This window comes from Suillus subalutaceus, assembly GCF_016647625.1.
Source record: "Suillus subalutaceus strain FC151 chromosome Unknown DFJ58scaffold_30, whole genome shotgun sequence".
NCBI lineage: Eukaryota > Fungi > Basidiomycota > Agaricomycetes > Boletales > Suillaceae > Suillus > Suillus subalutaceus.
This window is the reverse complement of record NW_024540279.1, coordinates 137,209-153,757: the sequence shown is the minus strand read 5'-3', so window position 1 is coordinate 153,757 and position 16,549 is coordinate 137,209. Positions and strand designations below refer to the sequence as shown.

The following is a 16,549-nucleotide window of genomic DNA, read 5'->3' as shown; positions in this document are numbered from 1 at the left end:
GGGATGTATGTATATTTGGCCATATTACATCACGTGACAAGGCGCGAGACGCGATTCAACTTCAACTTGGCGTTGCACCCAGTCGCGATAGCTGCTAATGGCAACAAAAAACCGCGTCTTTTCTAATGCAAGGGTAGTCTCTCGTCAAGGTATCCTCCAATCACCCACTCGGAAATGTACCAACCCAGAGGTTCGCGATTCCGAACACACTTCACAGCCACGGAAGGCGTTTGGCGACACAGTGGATTCTGACAGTTCAATCGAGATATTAGAGGGTAACCTGTTCGCACAGAAGAACCTGAAGGGTACAAAGAACTCAAGTGAGAAGCAGCCCAAGCCGTACGCGTCTTATAGCTTGTTCTATACCTCGAATTCAACTTTTCGATACATAGAATCCACCCATTCTTTTTGGAGCAGTCCAGACGTAAAGTCGCCCTTACTTCTGCACTGTCAAAGTCGAATAACAAGGTGGCAAATCTCGACGAGAACCAGAGAAGTACAGAATGCGTTGCGCTGCAACCCGATAAAGTACTGAAGAGATCCCTAAATCACACAAACACTATGGAGACCGGAATATCAAGGTCAGTTTCTCATGGCCGATCGCATAACCGAGTGTAGATCCTTATTAGAGTTAGACGGGGAATTGCTCCGAAGAAAATGGGTGGCGACATTAACAAAGCAGGAGTATACAACAGCGAAAGCTTCACCAGTATGACGGTGGCTCGAAGCTCAGGCCCTGGAGGGAAAATGCCCGAATCTTATAAAGGAAAAGGTAGTCGAGTTACAATGTCCAAGTCGAAGTCGAAGTCCGTTGTCGAAGCAACCTCCTCAATGCCTAACTTGCCTAACTATTCCTACGTGGATTACTGCGACCCCTCACCCACCGTTGTCTACACGCGCTGCGAGGATGAGGCGAACAAATTGGTTCAAACACTTGAAAGGTATGTTCACCTGTAACTGTTATCGACAAGCAGCACCGAAGCATTCACTATGGTCTTGTAGTCCCCTTGGATTTGACCTCGAGTGGCGTGTACTCTGGAATTCCGGTGCCCAGGAACGACGAACAGCACTAGTGCAACTGTGCGATAAATCAACTATCTTGCTGATCCAGGTGAGCCAAATGAAACGTACGTTATCCCTCAGTTATGGTCTGCTACCACCTGAATACTTGGCCGTGCGGCAGGGTTTCCGGAAAGGGTCTTGGTAAGCCCAATTAGTTCATCTGTGCTGTCCCATTGACAGCCCGCAAGGAGGTAATCGAGTCGCCAAGCATCGTAAAGACGGGGGCGAACATCCACAGTACGTAGCTTGGAGGTGTGGACTGTGATTCACCTGACGCAAAATGGTAGATGATGGCGAGAAATTGTATCGTGACTTTGGGATCACAACCCGAGGACTCGTCGAGCTTGGTGCACTTGCGCATGTCGCAGATGATACTTTCTCTAGCATATACAAGCGACGAGTAGTCAGTCTCGCCAAGATGACTGCTATGTACCTCGAGTACAATTTAACGAAGAGCAAAGAGCGCACCAATAATTGGGAGGCAGACCTGAACGACAAGATGGTGCATTGTGAGCTCCCAAACGTGATGCAGGAAAACTTCGATTAATGACACCCATCAAGATGCGGCGAATGATGCGCATGCAGCACTGATGGTGCACCTGAAGCTCCTGGACTTGGCCAAAGCTAGCAACAAAGAACTTGACCCGACCAAGTATACTTGCTCAGTCGATCCACCTAGTCTAAGGACGGGTACTACCAAGGTGATAGCATCACCTACGCCGCCGGAATCCAATGCGCCGAATTTTCCGTCATTAGCACCGGCGCCCCCTCGCCCGCAGTACATGCGGGCTTATAACCTATGGCACCACCGGGATACGCCCCTTGATAAGATGTGCGACATATTGAAGACAGGTGGTCGAGTAGAGCCTCTGAAAGAGAGTACGGTGATGTATGTGATATCATTGTTACGTTGTGTTCGATGCTGAATTGTAGCTTGGACAGATCGTACGTGGTGGGTGCCATCCAGGCAGATACGTCGCTGCCGTTCGATATGAGTAAGCTGCTGGAGCTGGTGAAGATGGAAGCGGGAAGTTGGTCACGACATCGAGCATGGTTGATGGATGCAGAGAGGAGCGGTCGTGGATGTTGTGTGCCGCTGGAATCGCTGACTTGTTGAATAAATCAACAGGCCGACGGCGGCCTGAGCCCAGGGCTCTGGCCAGATGCTGGATGCTCAAGAGTTGGAAGCAGGGGTGGTAGCGGCGCTGCTGCTATGTCTCTATGGAGGTGAAATCGTTGTATGAAAAGGGTTGCCCAGGATGGCCGCATTGATGAGTATATATGTACAGGTTGTATGGTACGGGTAGAGAGGACACAGTTGCGAGGCAACCCATATTGCAAGAACTCAGGAAGGAGCAACCGTCCTCCTTCTACATGGTCTAACTAGGGGAAACCTGGGGAGATTAATTCCAAAATCAGTTCATACTATGTGCAAACGCATAGCTGAGCCTGGAAAATGACTATGTAACACTGCCACGCTGCTGGCACGAAATTGATTGTTCCCGCTCCAACTCCGTAGTATACATGAATTTTCCTACTCACGACGCTCTTCTTCACTTCAACAGTTCATGATATAACTCTTCATACTTAAGATTCCTAGGCTACCACAACACATATTCACAGTACCAACAAGTGTTATAATCCTCTCAAACTAACTGGCACTTCGATTGTCACAATGTCCCACAAGCATGATACTCGTTCGCAGTCGCAGAGCAGCAGACTTCTCGTCGTACGTCCCAATCGTCATATTCCATTGCTCTCCAGTGACCAGGGACTCTAATTGCAGATCGGCACAGTGCTCTTCTACCTTGTAGCAGCACTATGTGTACGTCCGTCTCCTACTTACTACCCTCCTGTTCGTTCATTAATCCCTTTGCATGCAGATGGTCATGGCGTAATTTTCTTTTTCTGTCACAATGTTTACCAAGCTCACTCATCCGTCTTGAAATACAGGAACAAATGGGTTCTCAAAATCACTGATGCCCCGCTCTTCTTCCTCTTTTCCCAACTTGTTATTGCCGTCATTCTTTTCATTGCCGCACATACAACCCGCCTATTAGTTCTGCCTTTATATGTGGACACCCAGCTTCTCATCCAGCTCGCCCCCAACATTGCGTTGAATGTCGTGGGATTGAGGTATGACTCCCATGAATCAACAACGCCAGGTTTTGACATTGGCTCATTTGTCTTGTTACCAGTTTCAGCAACTATACCCTCAAGTTTGTCGACGCATCTGTCTACCAAGTCGCACGTGGTCTCGTCCTCCCCTTCACAGTCCTTACCTCCTACTTCTTCCTCTCCGCGCGCCCGTCCCTCCGCATTCTCTATAGCTGTTCCATTGTTACCCTCGGCTTCTTTGTTGGTATCTTTCTTGATTCTGTCCGCATGGTTCTCGCCGGTATTGTCTTTGGCGTTGCAAGTTCCGCAATCACAGCAGTGCACAGCGTGGTCATCAAAAAGAGTCTGGATGTAGTCAAAGGCAGCGCCATCAACCTGTCGTGGTATACAAATTTGTTCAGCGCGGTTGCGATGATCCCCGTCATTGTATTCGCCGGCGAGGTTCCAGCGATTGAGGATTTGATTTACGGAGCAGGTGCTATCGCCAAGGAAGGAAAGCTGAGCGAATTGCAGACGTTCATTTGGGGGTCGGTTATCACGGTGGGTTTTCACTCCAGCTTTGGTAATTTACGCTATTGCTGATTGATGTATCATTAGGGTGTGCTTGGCTTTATGATGAGCCTTGCCAGTCTTTTGTCCATCAAGGTTACTTCGCCCATCACACACATGGTGTCCTCCGCAGTAAGAGGCGTAGCAGCATCTATATTAGGGGTGGTGTTATTTGAGGATATCATCTCGGGGTGCGTGTTTTCCGTCCGCATCGTGTCATGTGGCTGCTTTCTCTTTCTTCCGTTTGTTGCGGGCCGCATCCTATTTTTTGTTGGCAAGATTTGTGATTTACATTTTTTTCTACAGTGGCCGTGTCTGCTCCATTGCAATCATCCTTCTAGGGTCCGTTTACTTCACGTGGGTGAAACACGTCGAATCTCAGCAAAGTCCCAAGGATGGGGGCAAGTATGACCGTGTTCCGCTGGAAGATATAGAAGCTGGAAAGGAATTTGGCTCAAAACCTGAGTGAGAGTGCGGGAGTATGGATTACCCGCCCACGGAGCGAACGCTGATGAAATTGGACCTTACTTCAGGACAGGACATCTGATTACGAGTTGTGATACCCTGAGTACTTATTTGATTCGAAGCAGATAGTGTCATAGAGGAGAACGGTACATGGGTTGTCACAGTGATAAAAAGTATGCAGGACGATTGTGGTCTTCGAGGAAGATAAATTCACGTCCGAGTCTAGCGGACAGAGTCAGCTTAACTCGCAAAAGGGTACTCGGAAGCGTCGCGATGTCACAACTTTGCTCCTTCCTTTCGTTTACGTTCCTCTTCTCTCTTCCGTCTCGCCAATAGGGCTTTGCCAGCACGACTCGTGGTCTCTCGCCCGAGTACCCCAGAAATCCACTGCCCGATTTCTGCGAGTCGCACCAGGTCAACAGGACCTACATCCCATCGACTTTGCACCGTCTTGGCGGGCTTGCCATTGCCTATAATATATTATATGATCAGCTCACACAAGGAGAAACATGCACAAATGGATGCTTCACCATATGGTTCACCAATATCGCCGAATAACCTATCTCCAGTAAGAGCATAGACGACATCTTCTGTTGCAACATTACCCGTGGCGCCAGGACTATACGGGCACCCTCCAAGGCCACCAACAGACGCATCGAATGTCCGCAACCCAAAGTCAAGAGCAGTCATAATATTGGCAGTCGCTGTCCCATTCGTATCGTGGAACTACACAATCCAGAAGAACATTGAATCAACCATAAAATAAGATATAAGCGAGTGAATCTTACATGTCCAGCAAGGATCCCTACGTCTACTTCTTTTGCAACTTCCTCAAGCATCCCACGGATGCTGGCAGGTGTCCCTGCGCCTGTCGTATCTCCCAAGCTCACCTCGTAACATCCCATCTGTACTAGCTCCTTCGAAACATCCCTAACCAGTCTCGGATCCACGCGTCCAGAAAAAGGACATGTGACGACTACTGAAACATACCCTCGCACCTTCAACCCAGCATCAAGAGCCCTATGCGCCACTGGTGCGAGACGTTTGAGAGAACCTGAAACAGAGACGTTGGTATTTGCGAGAGAGAACGCATCTGTTGCAGAGGTGAAGATCGCGACTTCGGTGACTGGAGGTGGGGGCTTTGCGTGTGAGTTCGGAGAAGTGCTAGGGGAAAGTATTTCTAAGAGGTCGTCTAGCCCTTTCTGATTTGGGACGAGCACCGAGTAACCGGTTTTCGGGAAACTGTCTATGAGAGATAGGACCTCTGCTGTGCCTGCCATCTGTGTGCCACGTCTGCATATTAGCACGAGTGTTGAGGTGTTGGAGAGTACTGGTAGAGACGTGCCTGAGGCACCCATTTGGGGCTCACGAAGCTGCCAGCTTCGATGTTGCGGATCCCTGCGATAGCGAGTTGATTTATGAGTTCTGCTTTGATGGGAGGTGGGATTGGCTTGGGTTCATTTTGGAGACCGTCGCGAGGTCCTACTTCGACTATCTTTACGAAATTAGGATTGGTTGAGCTGGCGGTGCTTAATGTGGGCTGTGAGGTGGAGAAGGACTTGAGGGGTGTCTTGAGGGATGAGCGCAGGATTCGAATGCACGAAGAGGTGACGGTTGGATAACTAAGCATCATTCAAAGTTGTAGAAAGTTGAAGCGAACAGCGACTACATAACCGGTCCGGTACCTTCTCAGGAGGAGAACCATTCGCCGCATTGATTGCTGCCGGATACTTAGCCTGGCGCTTCTACCATGCAAAATATGATATGCCTATTCTACGTACATATCCAGCTGCAGGTCATACCGGATAGGCTAAACGTCTATCGTCTCAAGTACCAAACTTGAGGGAGATAGTAAATATGAAATTGACGGGTATTATGACTCGGAAGACATCGTAGTAGTCAAGGGGATCCTCCGAGTCGGCCAACTATCGGTGTATTTGAACAGTACATGTCGCATCTGCATGTACAGTGGCGGGGGTACTTCACTTTAGTATTGTCACAGCACGACTTTGCATTCATCCAGTCCGATTTGCTGGCAAGGAGAACGGTAAGCCGGTAACTTGAACATGAAGTCCCCCGCAAAACAGTGACACACCTGCAATCACATTGCCCAACAGGTTGACGGCGTCACGGGGGTCGAGACTGGCTCTTGTAATACTTAGCCGGGTGACTCTCATTTGGAACGCCTGGAGGCAATGCTATTACTATGGGCCTCACAAGCGAGGAAGAAATCAAGCTATGCATCATCTTACCGCCCACATGGTGCCAATCGGACAGATTAGAACGTAAATTTGTTGCCTATGGGCATACGTTTTAGTCTGTTATCATGGAAAAGGAACATCATTGATGTATCGGATTAGGAGAATAAACACAGCAAACTATTGATGTGGCATGGTAAGGCACTGATGCAGCATGAGTGGGGCTTGTCAGGGGCGTTGGGCTTTACAAGGTGAGGAGCTTGTCGCGGCACTCTGGCAATGCAGTGGGAACCTCCTAGGCCTGACATATTGACTCATTTGATTAATATTAGCAGAGAAAGTACAGGAAGCAAACCAGGCTCCTTCCCACAACCACATCGCCTCGGCTATCATTTGGCACGTGCTACAACTTGAAATTTAAACGTTACATAATAACTACCGTCATCATATTTCGCTCAGTCTACACTCCCTCGCAGTTCGCTCCCTCAAGGTCTCAGGCCCCACCCTCGAAGCAGCGTTGGCAAGGAGCAGCAATGAGCCCGGGTACGGGATATCATAGGATGATAGCGTCGCGTTAGAAGTGCGGCTGTAAGCACGCTGGCTTACTAGAGTTACATAAATACTGTTCGCGATACTGAAACGTGAGCTTTCAGCATCACTGCCTTTTGGCGTGACAGTTAAACGGACGACAGTCTTGATTCAGTTACAGCGGCCCATCAGATGCACCCTGGCTTGGATAGCATAATGCTGAACAGTAGCGATGACCCCCGGGACTTTCGTGATAGTATGATCAACTATACTTCCGCTAAATGACCTTACTCCCGTTCCAAATGGCCCTAAACCTTCAATTACCACCGTTTCCAGTGGCATAGATACAGCACTCCGCCAACAATATTATTCGAAGTCTCGCGAATCACGCACAGACACGTGAGATAAACAAGTAGCTGTCATTCAATATCAATGATAATTCATGAAGAACAAGTGTCTTCTACGGTCCTATGGCTACGGATGACCGCTTGGAGCCTATTTCTAAGATGATCGACAATCAGTGCATCGCGTGGGTACGAATGTGTCTACCTTCATCCACACTGATGACACTGTCTTTTCATAATAGAGTTGCATTCTTATCGGCAGGAGAAAACTCAGCCCCCTGAGATTCTGTTAATGTGCTGTGCTCCACATCATATCTGCAGGGGGTTGTTATGGTAAACCAGCTGGGGCGTTTAGGAATCAGATCGTAATCGCTGGCGAGAGTTTCCCTGCATATATCGTGACACAGGTTCGATCTTAAAACATTGTTGTTCTCCCCGTTCCTTCATCGTCCTCGAACGGCGGTTTATTTGTTTTACAGGACAAGAATATGCCGTCTCCCATCACGCTGAATCCTCCATCCTCATCTCTATCCATCTTTAAGGAGAAAAAATTACCCAGCCAGTTGCCATCAACGCCGACGGCAGTGTCGTATTTTTCTGCTGTTCAACAGGCAGACACTCGTGCGCGCTGTCACGATGATTCCTCTGTAGCATCAACTCCTACACTTTCCTCCTCGCCTTCCATCACAGCTTCCTCCGAGGACAACGCCCTCAGCGAGGACGATGAGAACAACTGCCTTGTATACCCCCTTACACCGCCTACCTCCGAGCAGGTCTTCACTACCGCTCACACAGAGTTTGGTCACTGTGCGAATGAGGCATATCGTTGCGTCTCTGAGCATGACTACACGAAACCTTTCGAGGAGCAAGCCATCGAGGAGCCCCCATACTATATATTCCTCGCCACACACATAAGTTTTGTCATTCTCCACTTGTTAGGTCATATGCGCGACTTCTTTGGAAAGCGGTTTGCGAAGTCTTCTTTCGCCCACCTTATGCCCCAGAATGTATGTGCCATATTTTGTCCTCCTTAAACTTGTTCATCACATCTTGTTCCATGCGCAGGGTTACGCGCCATTGAACACAAATTTTGATTCATTCTACACTCGGCGGCTCAGGGGTCGTATGACTGACTGCCTGTGCCAGCCTGTTACGGGTGTTCCTGGCCGCACTATTGTTATCCTCGACCGTTGCTCCACAGATAACAACTACACTCAGATCCGCACTGGTGGCAAGACGCGTGCGCTAAACATCTCATCGTACAACTACCTTGGCTTCTCCCAGGGTCGTGGCGGCTGCTCAGATGCAGTCAAGGAAAGCATACGCCGATATGGCGTCTCCACCTGTGGCACACGTCTTGAGAGCGGGAGCTCCGAGCTCCATGTATCTGCCGAAGCCCTTGTTGCGCGTTTTGTCGGCATGGAAGATGCGTTAATCACCTCTATGGGATTCGCCACCAACTCCACTTTCATCCCTGCACTGGTGGGAAAAGGGTCCTTGATCATTTCGGACGAACTGAACCACGCTAGTATTCGCATCGGTGCACGACAGAGTGGCGCACATGTACGGGTATTCAAGCACAATGATATGTCAAGCCTTGAGTCCCTGCTGCGTGAGGCAATAAGTCAGGGCCAGCCCAAGACGCATCGTGCGTGGAAGAAGGTCTTGGTCATCGTCGAGGGTTTGTACTCCATGGAGGGCACGGTCGTAAACCTGCCTAAGATTGTCGAGCTAAAGCAGATATACAAGGTCCGTTTTGCAATGATAGTTATTTGTTACCATGTTTGATCTTCTGTTTAAGTTCTACCTCTACATCGATGAGGCGCACTCAATCGGTGCGCTTGGTCCTCATGGACGGGGTGTAACGGACTACTTCAACATCCCTCCTAGTTCGATTGATGTCTTGATGGGCACTTTCACCAAGTCCTTCGGTGCCGCTGGCGGATACATCGCAGGGCCGAAAACTCTTGTTGATTGTCTCCGACTGCGCGGTCACTCCGGTCCATATGCAGAAGCAACTTCGCCCCCCGTGCTCGCCCAGATCGTTGTATCGATGGCCAGTATCATGGGCGTTGGTTTGGCACCACAACCAACCAATTCCAAGCTTTCCCTCAGGCCTGTGAGCTCGATCGTCACGCCTGAGAGACAGTGCAAAAGAGCTTCTAGGTATGGTACCTGCAAGCAGCCTGCCGACGTGGATGAACCTTCCTCCGGCTCTTGCAGACGGATCTGAAGCTCGCATGCGTATCCGCCGTCTTGCCTTCAACTCCCGTTATCTGCACGCGGGCCTCAAGAAACTTGGCTTCATCATCTATGGACATTCCTTCAGTCCGATTGTTCCTCTGCTTATCTTTAACCCGGGAAAATTGCCCGTGTTCGTGCGTATGATGCGTGCGCGCCCCATACCAATCGTTGTCGTTGTTGTAACGTACCCCGCCACTCCGTTTGAGACGGCCCGTGCGCGGTTCTGTCCCAGCGCGTCGCACACAAAGGAGGATATCGATACAGTGCTACGGGCATGCGATGAGGTGGGTGGAATTCTGGACTTAAAACATGGTTCGGGCGAGAGGTGGGGGATCGATATGGTCTGTGAGCGTGCCGTGGAGCTTGTGCATTCTGTGTGAACGTTTAAATGCCTGTGTGACCGTCTCCTCTAGTGCCTCCTTGATCCACCTATCTAGGCCCATCTATCCATATTCCATATTCATGATTTAACTCGAAGGACGGAATCAAGTGCGGCATTTTGCCCGCTCTGGTGCCTCTTGGCAGAGCCCTACAGTCTTGTAGTAGGTATTCTCTAACTGGGCTTACTCACAGCTCAGGAAAGAGTTTACCTGCATGGAGAGAGATCGGGGCGAAGGGCATGGTCATCAGTACACATTTATTTGTGTTGACGATGTCACCTCGGTGTCACACCCTGCGTGGTGTTTGCAAATTCGCCATTCTCTGTTGTGCCCGCATAGGCAGTGTTCTGTGTTACCTTCGCCAAGTTATCCTCCAGCATTTCGAGATCTTTGAGAAGCAGTGGCTTGGCAGGGTTCTCTGACACCGAGACATGAGGTTGCATGAGTAATGACTCGCAATGAAGATGATGACTTGGACCTGGAGCACTGCCGCATGCAAGTCGTACACGCGGAGGTGTTAGCAACTGTAGGTTCCCATTATTTGATAGTGGGTCTTTCATTGCCTGAGGTCTGGGCTGACGTGAGCACGTGAGCATTAGGAAGGCGCTTGCATCGCTTCAAAATATTTTGCAAGCCAAGTTCCACGGCCTGTTCAACTTGAAATTCAAGTTGTTCTTGCCAGTGGACAATTCCGATTCTTGGGTCATCATAATATCAACCTGATGACAACATGGGCTCTCCTGGACTGATTGCTGATACCATATGCCATGATGACATCGTGATTATCGAAAGCCACTGGTAGAACTTCAAGTCGAGTGACTTACTGACCACCGTGACTAATGCTATCGTGCCAACTAGTGCTAGTACTGTGCGTTGTTCTGTGGCCCAGCAGTTTCGCCGGGGCACCTTCTTACCTGTGTCGTCACCATTTCTTTCGATTCTAATCTTAAATCAAGTGCTTTCCGTATTTCACTCGTACTAATTGTCGTGACATAGTTCATACCCACGGCGTTTCCGTCTCAGCTAGTTGCTCTCGCTCTATCGTCCGTGAATCGTGACCGCCTTTGGGTTCACGCATGCACAAGTCGTCGTCAGAATGATCACGTTGTTGTTTTAAATTTAAAACACTGCGAACGGATGCGGGCTCTGAGATTCTTCCTCTTGCGTCCAAGCAGGCTTCAGCAGAGACAATATCTTGCCCAGAGAAGGAAAGTCAGCGCCGCCTATCGAATGTATTTGACGGTCCGATGGCTGAAGAACTTTCCAGACGTCTCGCAAGTCCTTTATCATTTTCGATGAAGCCGATCCGAGAGCAAGCAAAAAATGCAGAGGATCTCGGAGTGCGAGGTTGAACGACGTTGAACGTTCGATGTATTTGCAAAATACTGTTCGATGTCCCATAAGTTCCGCACTCGACGGTCTGCGGAGCATGATACGACTACTGATGACAGGCCGTTGATGTGCGGGCCAATGTAGAATGCAACAAATTGGGATGTGGTACTACCGTGATACTACATCATCCCAATGTGTTGCATGCATGAGTGGATATCCGGATGAATGACAGACAGGTGCCAAACAGAGAAATCCAGGGAGGAAAAACAGGGACCAGGGTTGCCCTGCAGGTTGCCCAGAGCCAGATCTGAGAGGGCCGTTCTATGGTTATATACAATAAGACAAGCCTACTAGACATTCAGGATAACCTACGGGCAGACCCGTTCGCTGTTGTCAGGAAGTAGCCTATAGCTATCTATAGAGAAAGCATTGCCTAAATGAAATAGGCACGTCCGAATAAGAGGAGCGAAATGGACAACACTAGCGGCTGGCGGCCTTCCCAGGACAGGACCCGTCCGAAACGTTTGGTTCGAGCGCAACTTACAGTGAACTCACCATTGCATGGATCCAGATAAGTGTATCCAAGCTTTAGGTCTACGAGTAGGTGTTGGCAAGTCACTGGTACTCCGAGTCATTTAGCCGATATGACTATATAAGTTTGAAATACAATTTCAACCAATTTTGATTGGTACTCGATCTTATGAAGACCCTCTTTTCACTTAATAGTATCTGCCTAAACCACACCTAACTGCTTAAACGGCATGCACGCATAATAAATCCCGGACGCTAGCTATAGTCTTTTTGATCAACTGAGCTATGATACATAACGCAAATTAAATCAAATGCACACAGTCACGGTCCAGCACGATGACACGATGAAATTTGTATCATTGGGAAGTTCTTGATATCGATCAGACGCCACTAGCGCAACGCGCAAAAGTGTCAAGATAAGAATGCGAGGATGCACATATGCATCGATGAAGCTGGCCATAGCATGTACGCCCAAAAGGCAGTTTCAAAGAGAAACAGACTGGAGCAAAAATATCAAATAAATATCAAATAGATTTTAAAAATCCGGGATGATCGGTTGTTCACAATTCTTCACCCAAACCAGTACCATTTACTTATACGATAATAGCTCTCCATGAACGTTTGAACCTCACATATTGGGCACGCCTGCACTTTTATTTTGTGACGTGTGCTACGTCTTTTCATGATACAATACAAGGTTTACCAAACAGAAAATGATTACATAATCCACAGAAAATAACAACATATCCTATACTTAAGTAATCATCCTGTTGTTTCAAAATCAGCGCTAGCACATAGTAGCGCATGCGTTGTTTTCCACATCCACTCAGTACTCTTCCTGTTTGACCATGATATACGGCTTAGCAGATCAAAAACAAACTCGATCTTATGACTTTGGCCGAACTTGATCCCCGTCGCTGAACTCGATCCTATGCCAATGTGCCACCGGCACACCGCACACCATCACGCCCAGCAAATCCTTGAGTGCTGTACCGAGTGCTTCTATGCATAACCTCATACGTATTCTGCTCCTATGTGAAGCAATTCAATGCCCACCCGTGGTACAAATGGCAAGATATTATCGATGACTTCTAGGACAGGAGAAGATTCTGGGCCCTTTGCGCTAAATAGGGAACAAAATACATGCTTAAGCGTCAGTTGAATTCATTAATATATGGTTGCAACAGGTTTCATGCGACTAATATTGAATACATGTCACATCATGATACATCGATCTCAGGATATGACTTTGTATCCTGCGCTGCCATATTTTAGCCGACAAAGCAAAAAACGCGCAGCAAGAGGCAGCACCATAGCATGACGTGGCCCAACATTCATCAAACCGTTTCTGCCATTGGACCGCCATATTATCGCAATTCGTGGATGACTGTTGGAATGTTAACGTTCAATCACATGCAACTCCAATTTTGTAGGTGACGGACAGGCTTTGACGCGACAGCTTATTATCTTGCGCACGAACAAAGCATGTGCGGCCAAAAAAGTCCGCATATACGACAGTCATAGTCACCATATCGTTTCCTGCAGCGGTTACACATACCGTCATCGGTATAGGCGCTCACGGTGCTCATACCATCACTACGTGGCAGCTAAATCCATCATATGTTCGATGCCGATCCGCACATATTATAAAACGAGCGAAGTTTTATAACATCCCTGTTCTCCAGCTCCAGTTACTTCGTCTCCGAGGCTTGACAGATGTTCCTTTCCCCTTTGAACAGGACAAGAAAATGCCGTCTCTCATGACATTGAATCCGCCATCCCCTTCTCCGTCCATTTTCAAGGAGAAAGAATCACTCAGCCAGTTATCATCGATAACGACGGCGGTGTCATATCTTTCTGCTATTCAACGAGCAGAGTCTCGCGCTCGCACTCGCGACAACCCCCACGAGACACCAACCCCTGCACTTTCCCTCTCCTCCTCTATTACGACTTCATCCGAAGACATCGCCTTCAATGAGGATGATGAAAACAACTGTCTCGTGAATCCCCATACGCCGCCCACGTCTGAGCAGGTCTTCACTACCCCCCACACAGAGTTTGGTCATTGTGCGAATGAAGCCTATCGTTGTGTTTCTAAGCATGACTACACGAGGCCGTTCCAGGTGCACACCATTGAGGAGCCCCCATACTATATTCACTTCGCCACCTACATAAGCTTCCTCATTCTCCATATGTTGGGTCATTTGCGTGACTTCTTTGGAAAGCGTTTTGCCAAATCTCATTTCACCCACCTTATGCCCCATAATGTATGTGGCATCTTCTGTCCTCCTCAACCTTGTTCGCTACTCTAACTCATTTTGTTCTATATGCAGGGTTATGCGCCGTTGAACTCAGATTTTGATTCCTTCTTCCCTCGACGGCTGAAGCGTCGCATGGATGACTGCTACGGCCAACCTATCACAGGTGTCCCCGGCCGCACTGTTCTCATCCTTGACCGTTATTCCCCTGATTACAACCATACCCAGGTCTACACCGGTGGCAAGACACGCGCCCTGAACATCTCATCATACAACTACCTCGCCTTTTCCCAGGGCCGCGGCAGCTGGGCAGATGCAGTCACGGAGAGCATCCGTCGATATGGCGTCTCCAGCTGCGGTACACGTCTTGACAGTGGGAGCAACGATCTTCATGTGTCCGCCGAAGCTCTTATTGCACATTTTTTGGGCACCGAAGACGCGTTGGTCTGTTCTATGGGATTCGCCACCAACTCTACTTTCATCCCTGGACTTGCGGGGAAGGGGTCCTTGATCATTTCTGACGAGCTGAACCACACTAGTATGCGGGTTGGAATACGCCAGAGTGGTGCGGAGGTCCGGATATTCAAGCACAATAATATGTCAAGTCTCGAGTCCCTGCTGCGTGAGGTGATAAGCCAGGGCCAGCCCAAAACGCATCGTGCGTGGAAGAATATCTTAGTCATTGTCGAGGGTTTGTACTCCATGGAGGGGACGCTCGTGAACCTGCCTAGGATTGTCGAGCTGAAACAGAAGTACAAAGTATGTAATGCAATTGCTGTTGTGACACGATGTTGAGCTTTCATTCGAGTTCTACCTCTACATTGATGAGGCGCACTCGATCGGTTCGCTCGGTTCTCGGGGACGGGGTGTGACGGACTACTTCAACGTCCCTCCTGGTTCAATTGATGTTCTGATGGGCACGTTTAGCAAGGGTTTTGGTGCTGCTGGAGGATACATCGCAGGGTCGAAACCCCTGATTGATGCTCTCCGCCTGCGCAGTCACTCAGGTCCGTATGCGGAAGCTATAACTCCATCCGTGATCACACAGGTTGTTGTGTCGATGGCCAGCATTATGGGCGTCGCTCCGGCACCACAACCCACCAAATCCACGCTTTTTCCTAGCCTTGATAGCTCAATCGTCGCGCCGAAGGAAAGTGCAGAAGAGCTCCCAGGAATGGCGCCTGCAAGCATGCTGCCGACGTGGATGAACCTTCGTCCGTCTCTGGCGGACGGATCTGAAGCTCGCGTGCGTATGCGCCGCCTTGCCTTCAACTGCCGTTATCTCCACATGGGCCTCAAAAAACTCGGCTTCATCGTCTATGGACATGCCTCCAGCCCGATTGTTCCTTTGCTTATCTTTAACCCGGGCAAATTGCCCCTATTCGTGCGTATGATGCGTGCGCGTCCCATACCAATCGTTGTCGTTGTCGTTACGTACCCCGCCACTTCATTTGAGACGGGTCGTGTGCGGCTCTGTCCTAGCGCATCGCACACGAAAGAGGATATCGATATCGTGTTACGGGCGTGCGACGAGGTGGGCGGAATTCTGGACATGAAACATGGTTCATGCGAGCGGTGGGGAATTGATGAAGTCTGTGAGCGCGCAGTGGAGCTTGTGCACTCTGTGTGAACGCCTGCATGGCTGTCTCGTCTGGTATCTGCCCGGCATCTATTTATTTGTCACTCCCCGCTGGCCGACATTCGAGCGGAGCATTCACGGATCATTGCACATATCGTTCAATTTCGGTGAGATACTACATTGACAATTCGAGGACCATTGGCGCGCTGTTTGCTTGTACAACGATAAAATATGATGCATTATATTTCACAACAGTACTTACAGCTTTCCAGAAATATATAATGTTTTGTTTTTGCAGGCCGTGAAATTCGACTCTCATATTCACCATTCAGTTCAGCATGCTTGACAGTGTATCAGACACAGAAAGTACGAGGTATTCACTGATCAGACGCTCGAGTTCGTATGCTCAACCTTAATTTTATCATCGATGGGACCAATCGGTCGCAAGTCAAATCGTCGCCGTCACCAATACCATATCTCAGAAGGTGAAACTCACCGGCACCGTGGCCAATACACATCGGAGTCCGCGTTTAATCAAACCTGGGAACACAGCCAGCCCTGGTGCTATCGACCCTTGTTATCCACGCTTGCAATCAATTTGTCCCAGAAGTTACAAGCCAAGCCCTGCCTGAGCATACTCACTAAGCTGTGACCGTTGCATGGTGATCTGCAGAGTAGTTGTTCAACAAGACTCTACTGATGCGGCGTTGGATTGCCTTCGCAACACTGATATATGTACATATATGTGCAGAAGCGCGAGGAGTTGTACGAGTATAAATCATAGTAATACTATCGAGGAACAGTCGCTCACTACTACGGGGAGTATTCTTACTACGGCATTGGTCATGATGGATCCGGCATGAAGGACGACCTATGCATGTTCTGGGATAGACGCGGCCAGCGCACGGTGAATTTAAAACAAACCATCCGATAGATGCATTGAGTATAAATATACAATGCG

At 49.0% G+C, this 16,549-nt stretch overlaps 6 protein-coding genes across 6 annotated transcripts; 4 read left to right on the top strand and 2 right to left on the bottom strand.

Moving 5' to 3' along the window:
- The first annotated feature begins 65 nt into the window (after positions 1 to 65).
- On the top strand, positions 66 to 2,464 carry DFJ58DRAFT_777819 (uncharacterized protein). The gene is made up of 9 exons (XM_041389584.1): positions 66 to 339; positions 393 to 581; positions 636 to 941; positions 1,003 to 1,127; positions 1,184 to 1,203; positions 1,251 to 1,299; positions 1,350 to 1,571; positions 1,624 to 1,951; positions 2,005 to 2,464. The coding sequence occupies exons 1-9, from the start codon at positions 98 to 100 to the stop codon at positions 2,177 to 2,179; spliced, it is 1,656 nt and encodes a 551-aa protein (XP_041245943.1). The 5' UTR covers positions 66 to 97; the 3' UTR covers positions 2,180 to 2,464.
- Positions 2,465 to 2,737: 273 nt separating this feature from the next.
- Positions 2,738 to 4,198, top strand: DFJ58DRAFT_725836 (uncharacterized protein; the record flags this gene model as incomplete). Its single annotated transcript, XM_041385299.1, has 7 exons — positions 2,738 to 2,791; positions 2,849 to 2,887; positions 2,946 to 2,956; positions 3,016 to 3,198; positions 3,261 to 3,720; positions 3,778 to 3,920; positions 4,036 to 4,198. 7 exons carry the CDS (start codon positions 2,738 to 2,740, stop codon positions 4,196 to 4,198), a joined length of 1,053 nt encoding a protein of 350 aa, XP_041245942.1.
- A 272-nt stretch (positions 4,199 to 4,470) lies between these two features.
- Positions 4,471 to 5,908, bottom strand: DFJ58DRAFT_715481 (uncharacterized protein; the record flags this gene model as incomplete). Its single annotated transcript, XM_041384131.1, has 6 exons — positions 4,471 to 4,581; positions 4,606 to 4,633; positions 4,754 to 4,920; positions 4,983 to 5,474; positions 5,540 to 5,723; positions 5,880 to 5,908. 6 exons carry the CDS (start codon positions 5,906 to 5,908, stop codon positions 4,471 to 4,473), a joined length of 1,011 nt encoding a protein of 336 aa, XP_041245941.1.
- Positions 5,909 to 7,752: 1,844 nt separating this feature from the next.
- DFJ58DRAFT_657648 (pyridoxal phosphate-dependent transferase) lies at positions 7,753 to 9,888 on the top strand (the record flags this gene model as incomplete). Its single annotated transcript, XM_041381991.1, has 4 exons — positions 7,753 to 8,271; positions 8,330 to 9,013; positions 9,066 to 9,412; positions 9,447 to 9,888. 4 exons carry the CDS (start codon positions 7,753 to 7,755, stop codon positions 9,886 to 9,888), a joined length of 1,992 nt encoding a protein of 663 aa, XP_041245940.1.
- A 2,642-nt stretch (positions 9,889 to 12,530) lies between these two features.
- DFJ58DRAFT_777804 (uncharacterized protein) lies at positions 12,531 to 13,252 on the bottom strand. Its single transcript, XM_041389583.1, has 2 exons — positions 12,992 to 13,252; positions 12,531 to 12,904 (listed from the first exon to the last, which is right to left on the bottom strand). The coding sequence occupies exons 1-2, from the start codon at positions 13,087 to 13,089 to the stop codon at positions 12,766 to 12,768; spliced, it is 237 nt and encodes a 78-aa protein (XP_041245939.1). The 5' UTR covers positions 13,090 to 13,252; the 3' UTR covers positions 12,531 to 12,765.
- A 42-nt stretch (positions 13,253 to 13,294) lies between these two features.
- On the top strand, positions 13,295 to 15,856 carry DFJ58DRAFT_264086 (pyridoxal phosphate-dependent transferase). Its single transcript, XM_041379540.1, has 3 exons — positions 13,295 to 14,018; positions 14,085 to 14,768; positions 14,818 to 15,856. Exons 1-3 carry the CDS (start codon positions 13,500 to 13,502, stop codon positions 15,637 to 15,639), a joined length of 2,025 nt encoding a protein of 674 aa, XP_041245938.1. The 5' UTR covers positions 13,295 to 13,499; the 3' UTR covers positions 15,640 to 15,856.
- Positions 15,857 to 16,549: the final 693 nt, after the last annotated feature.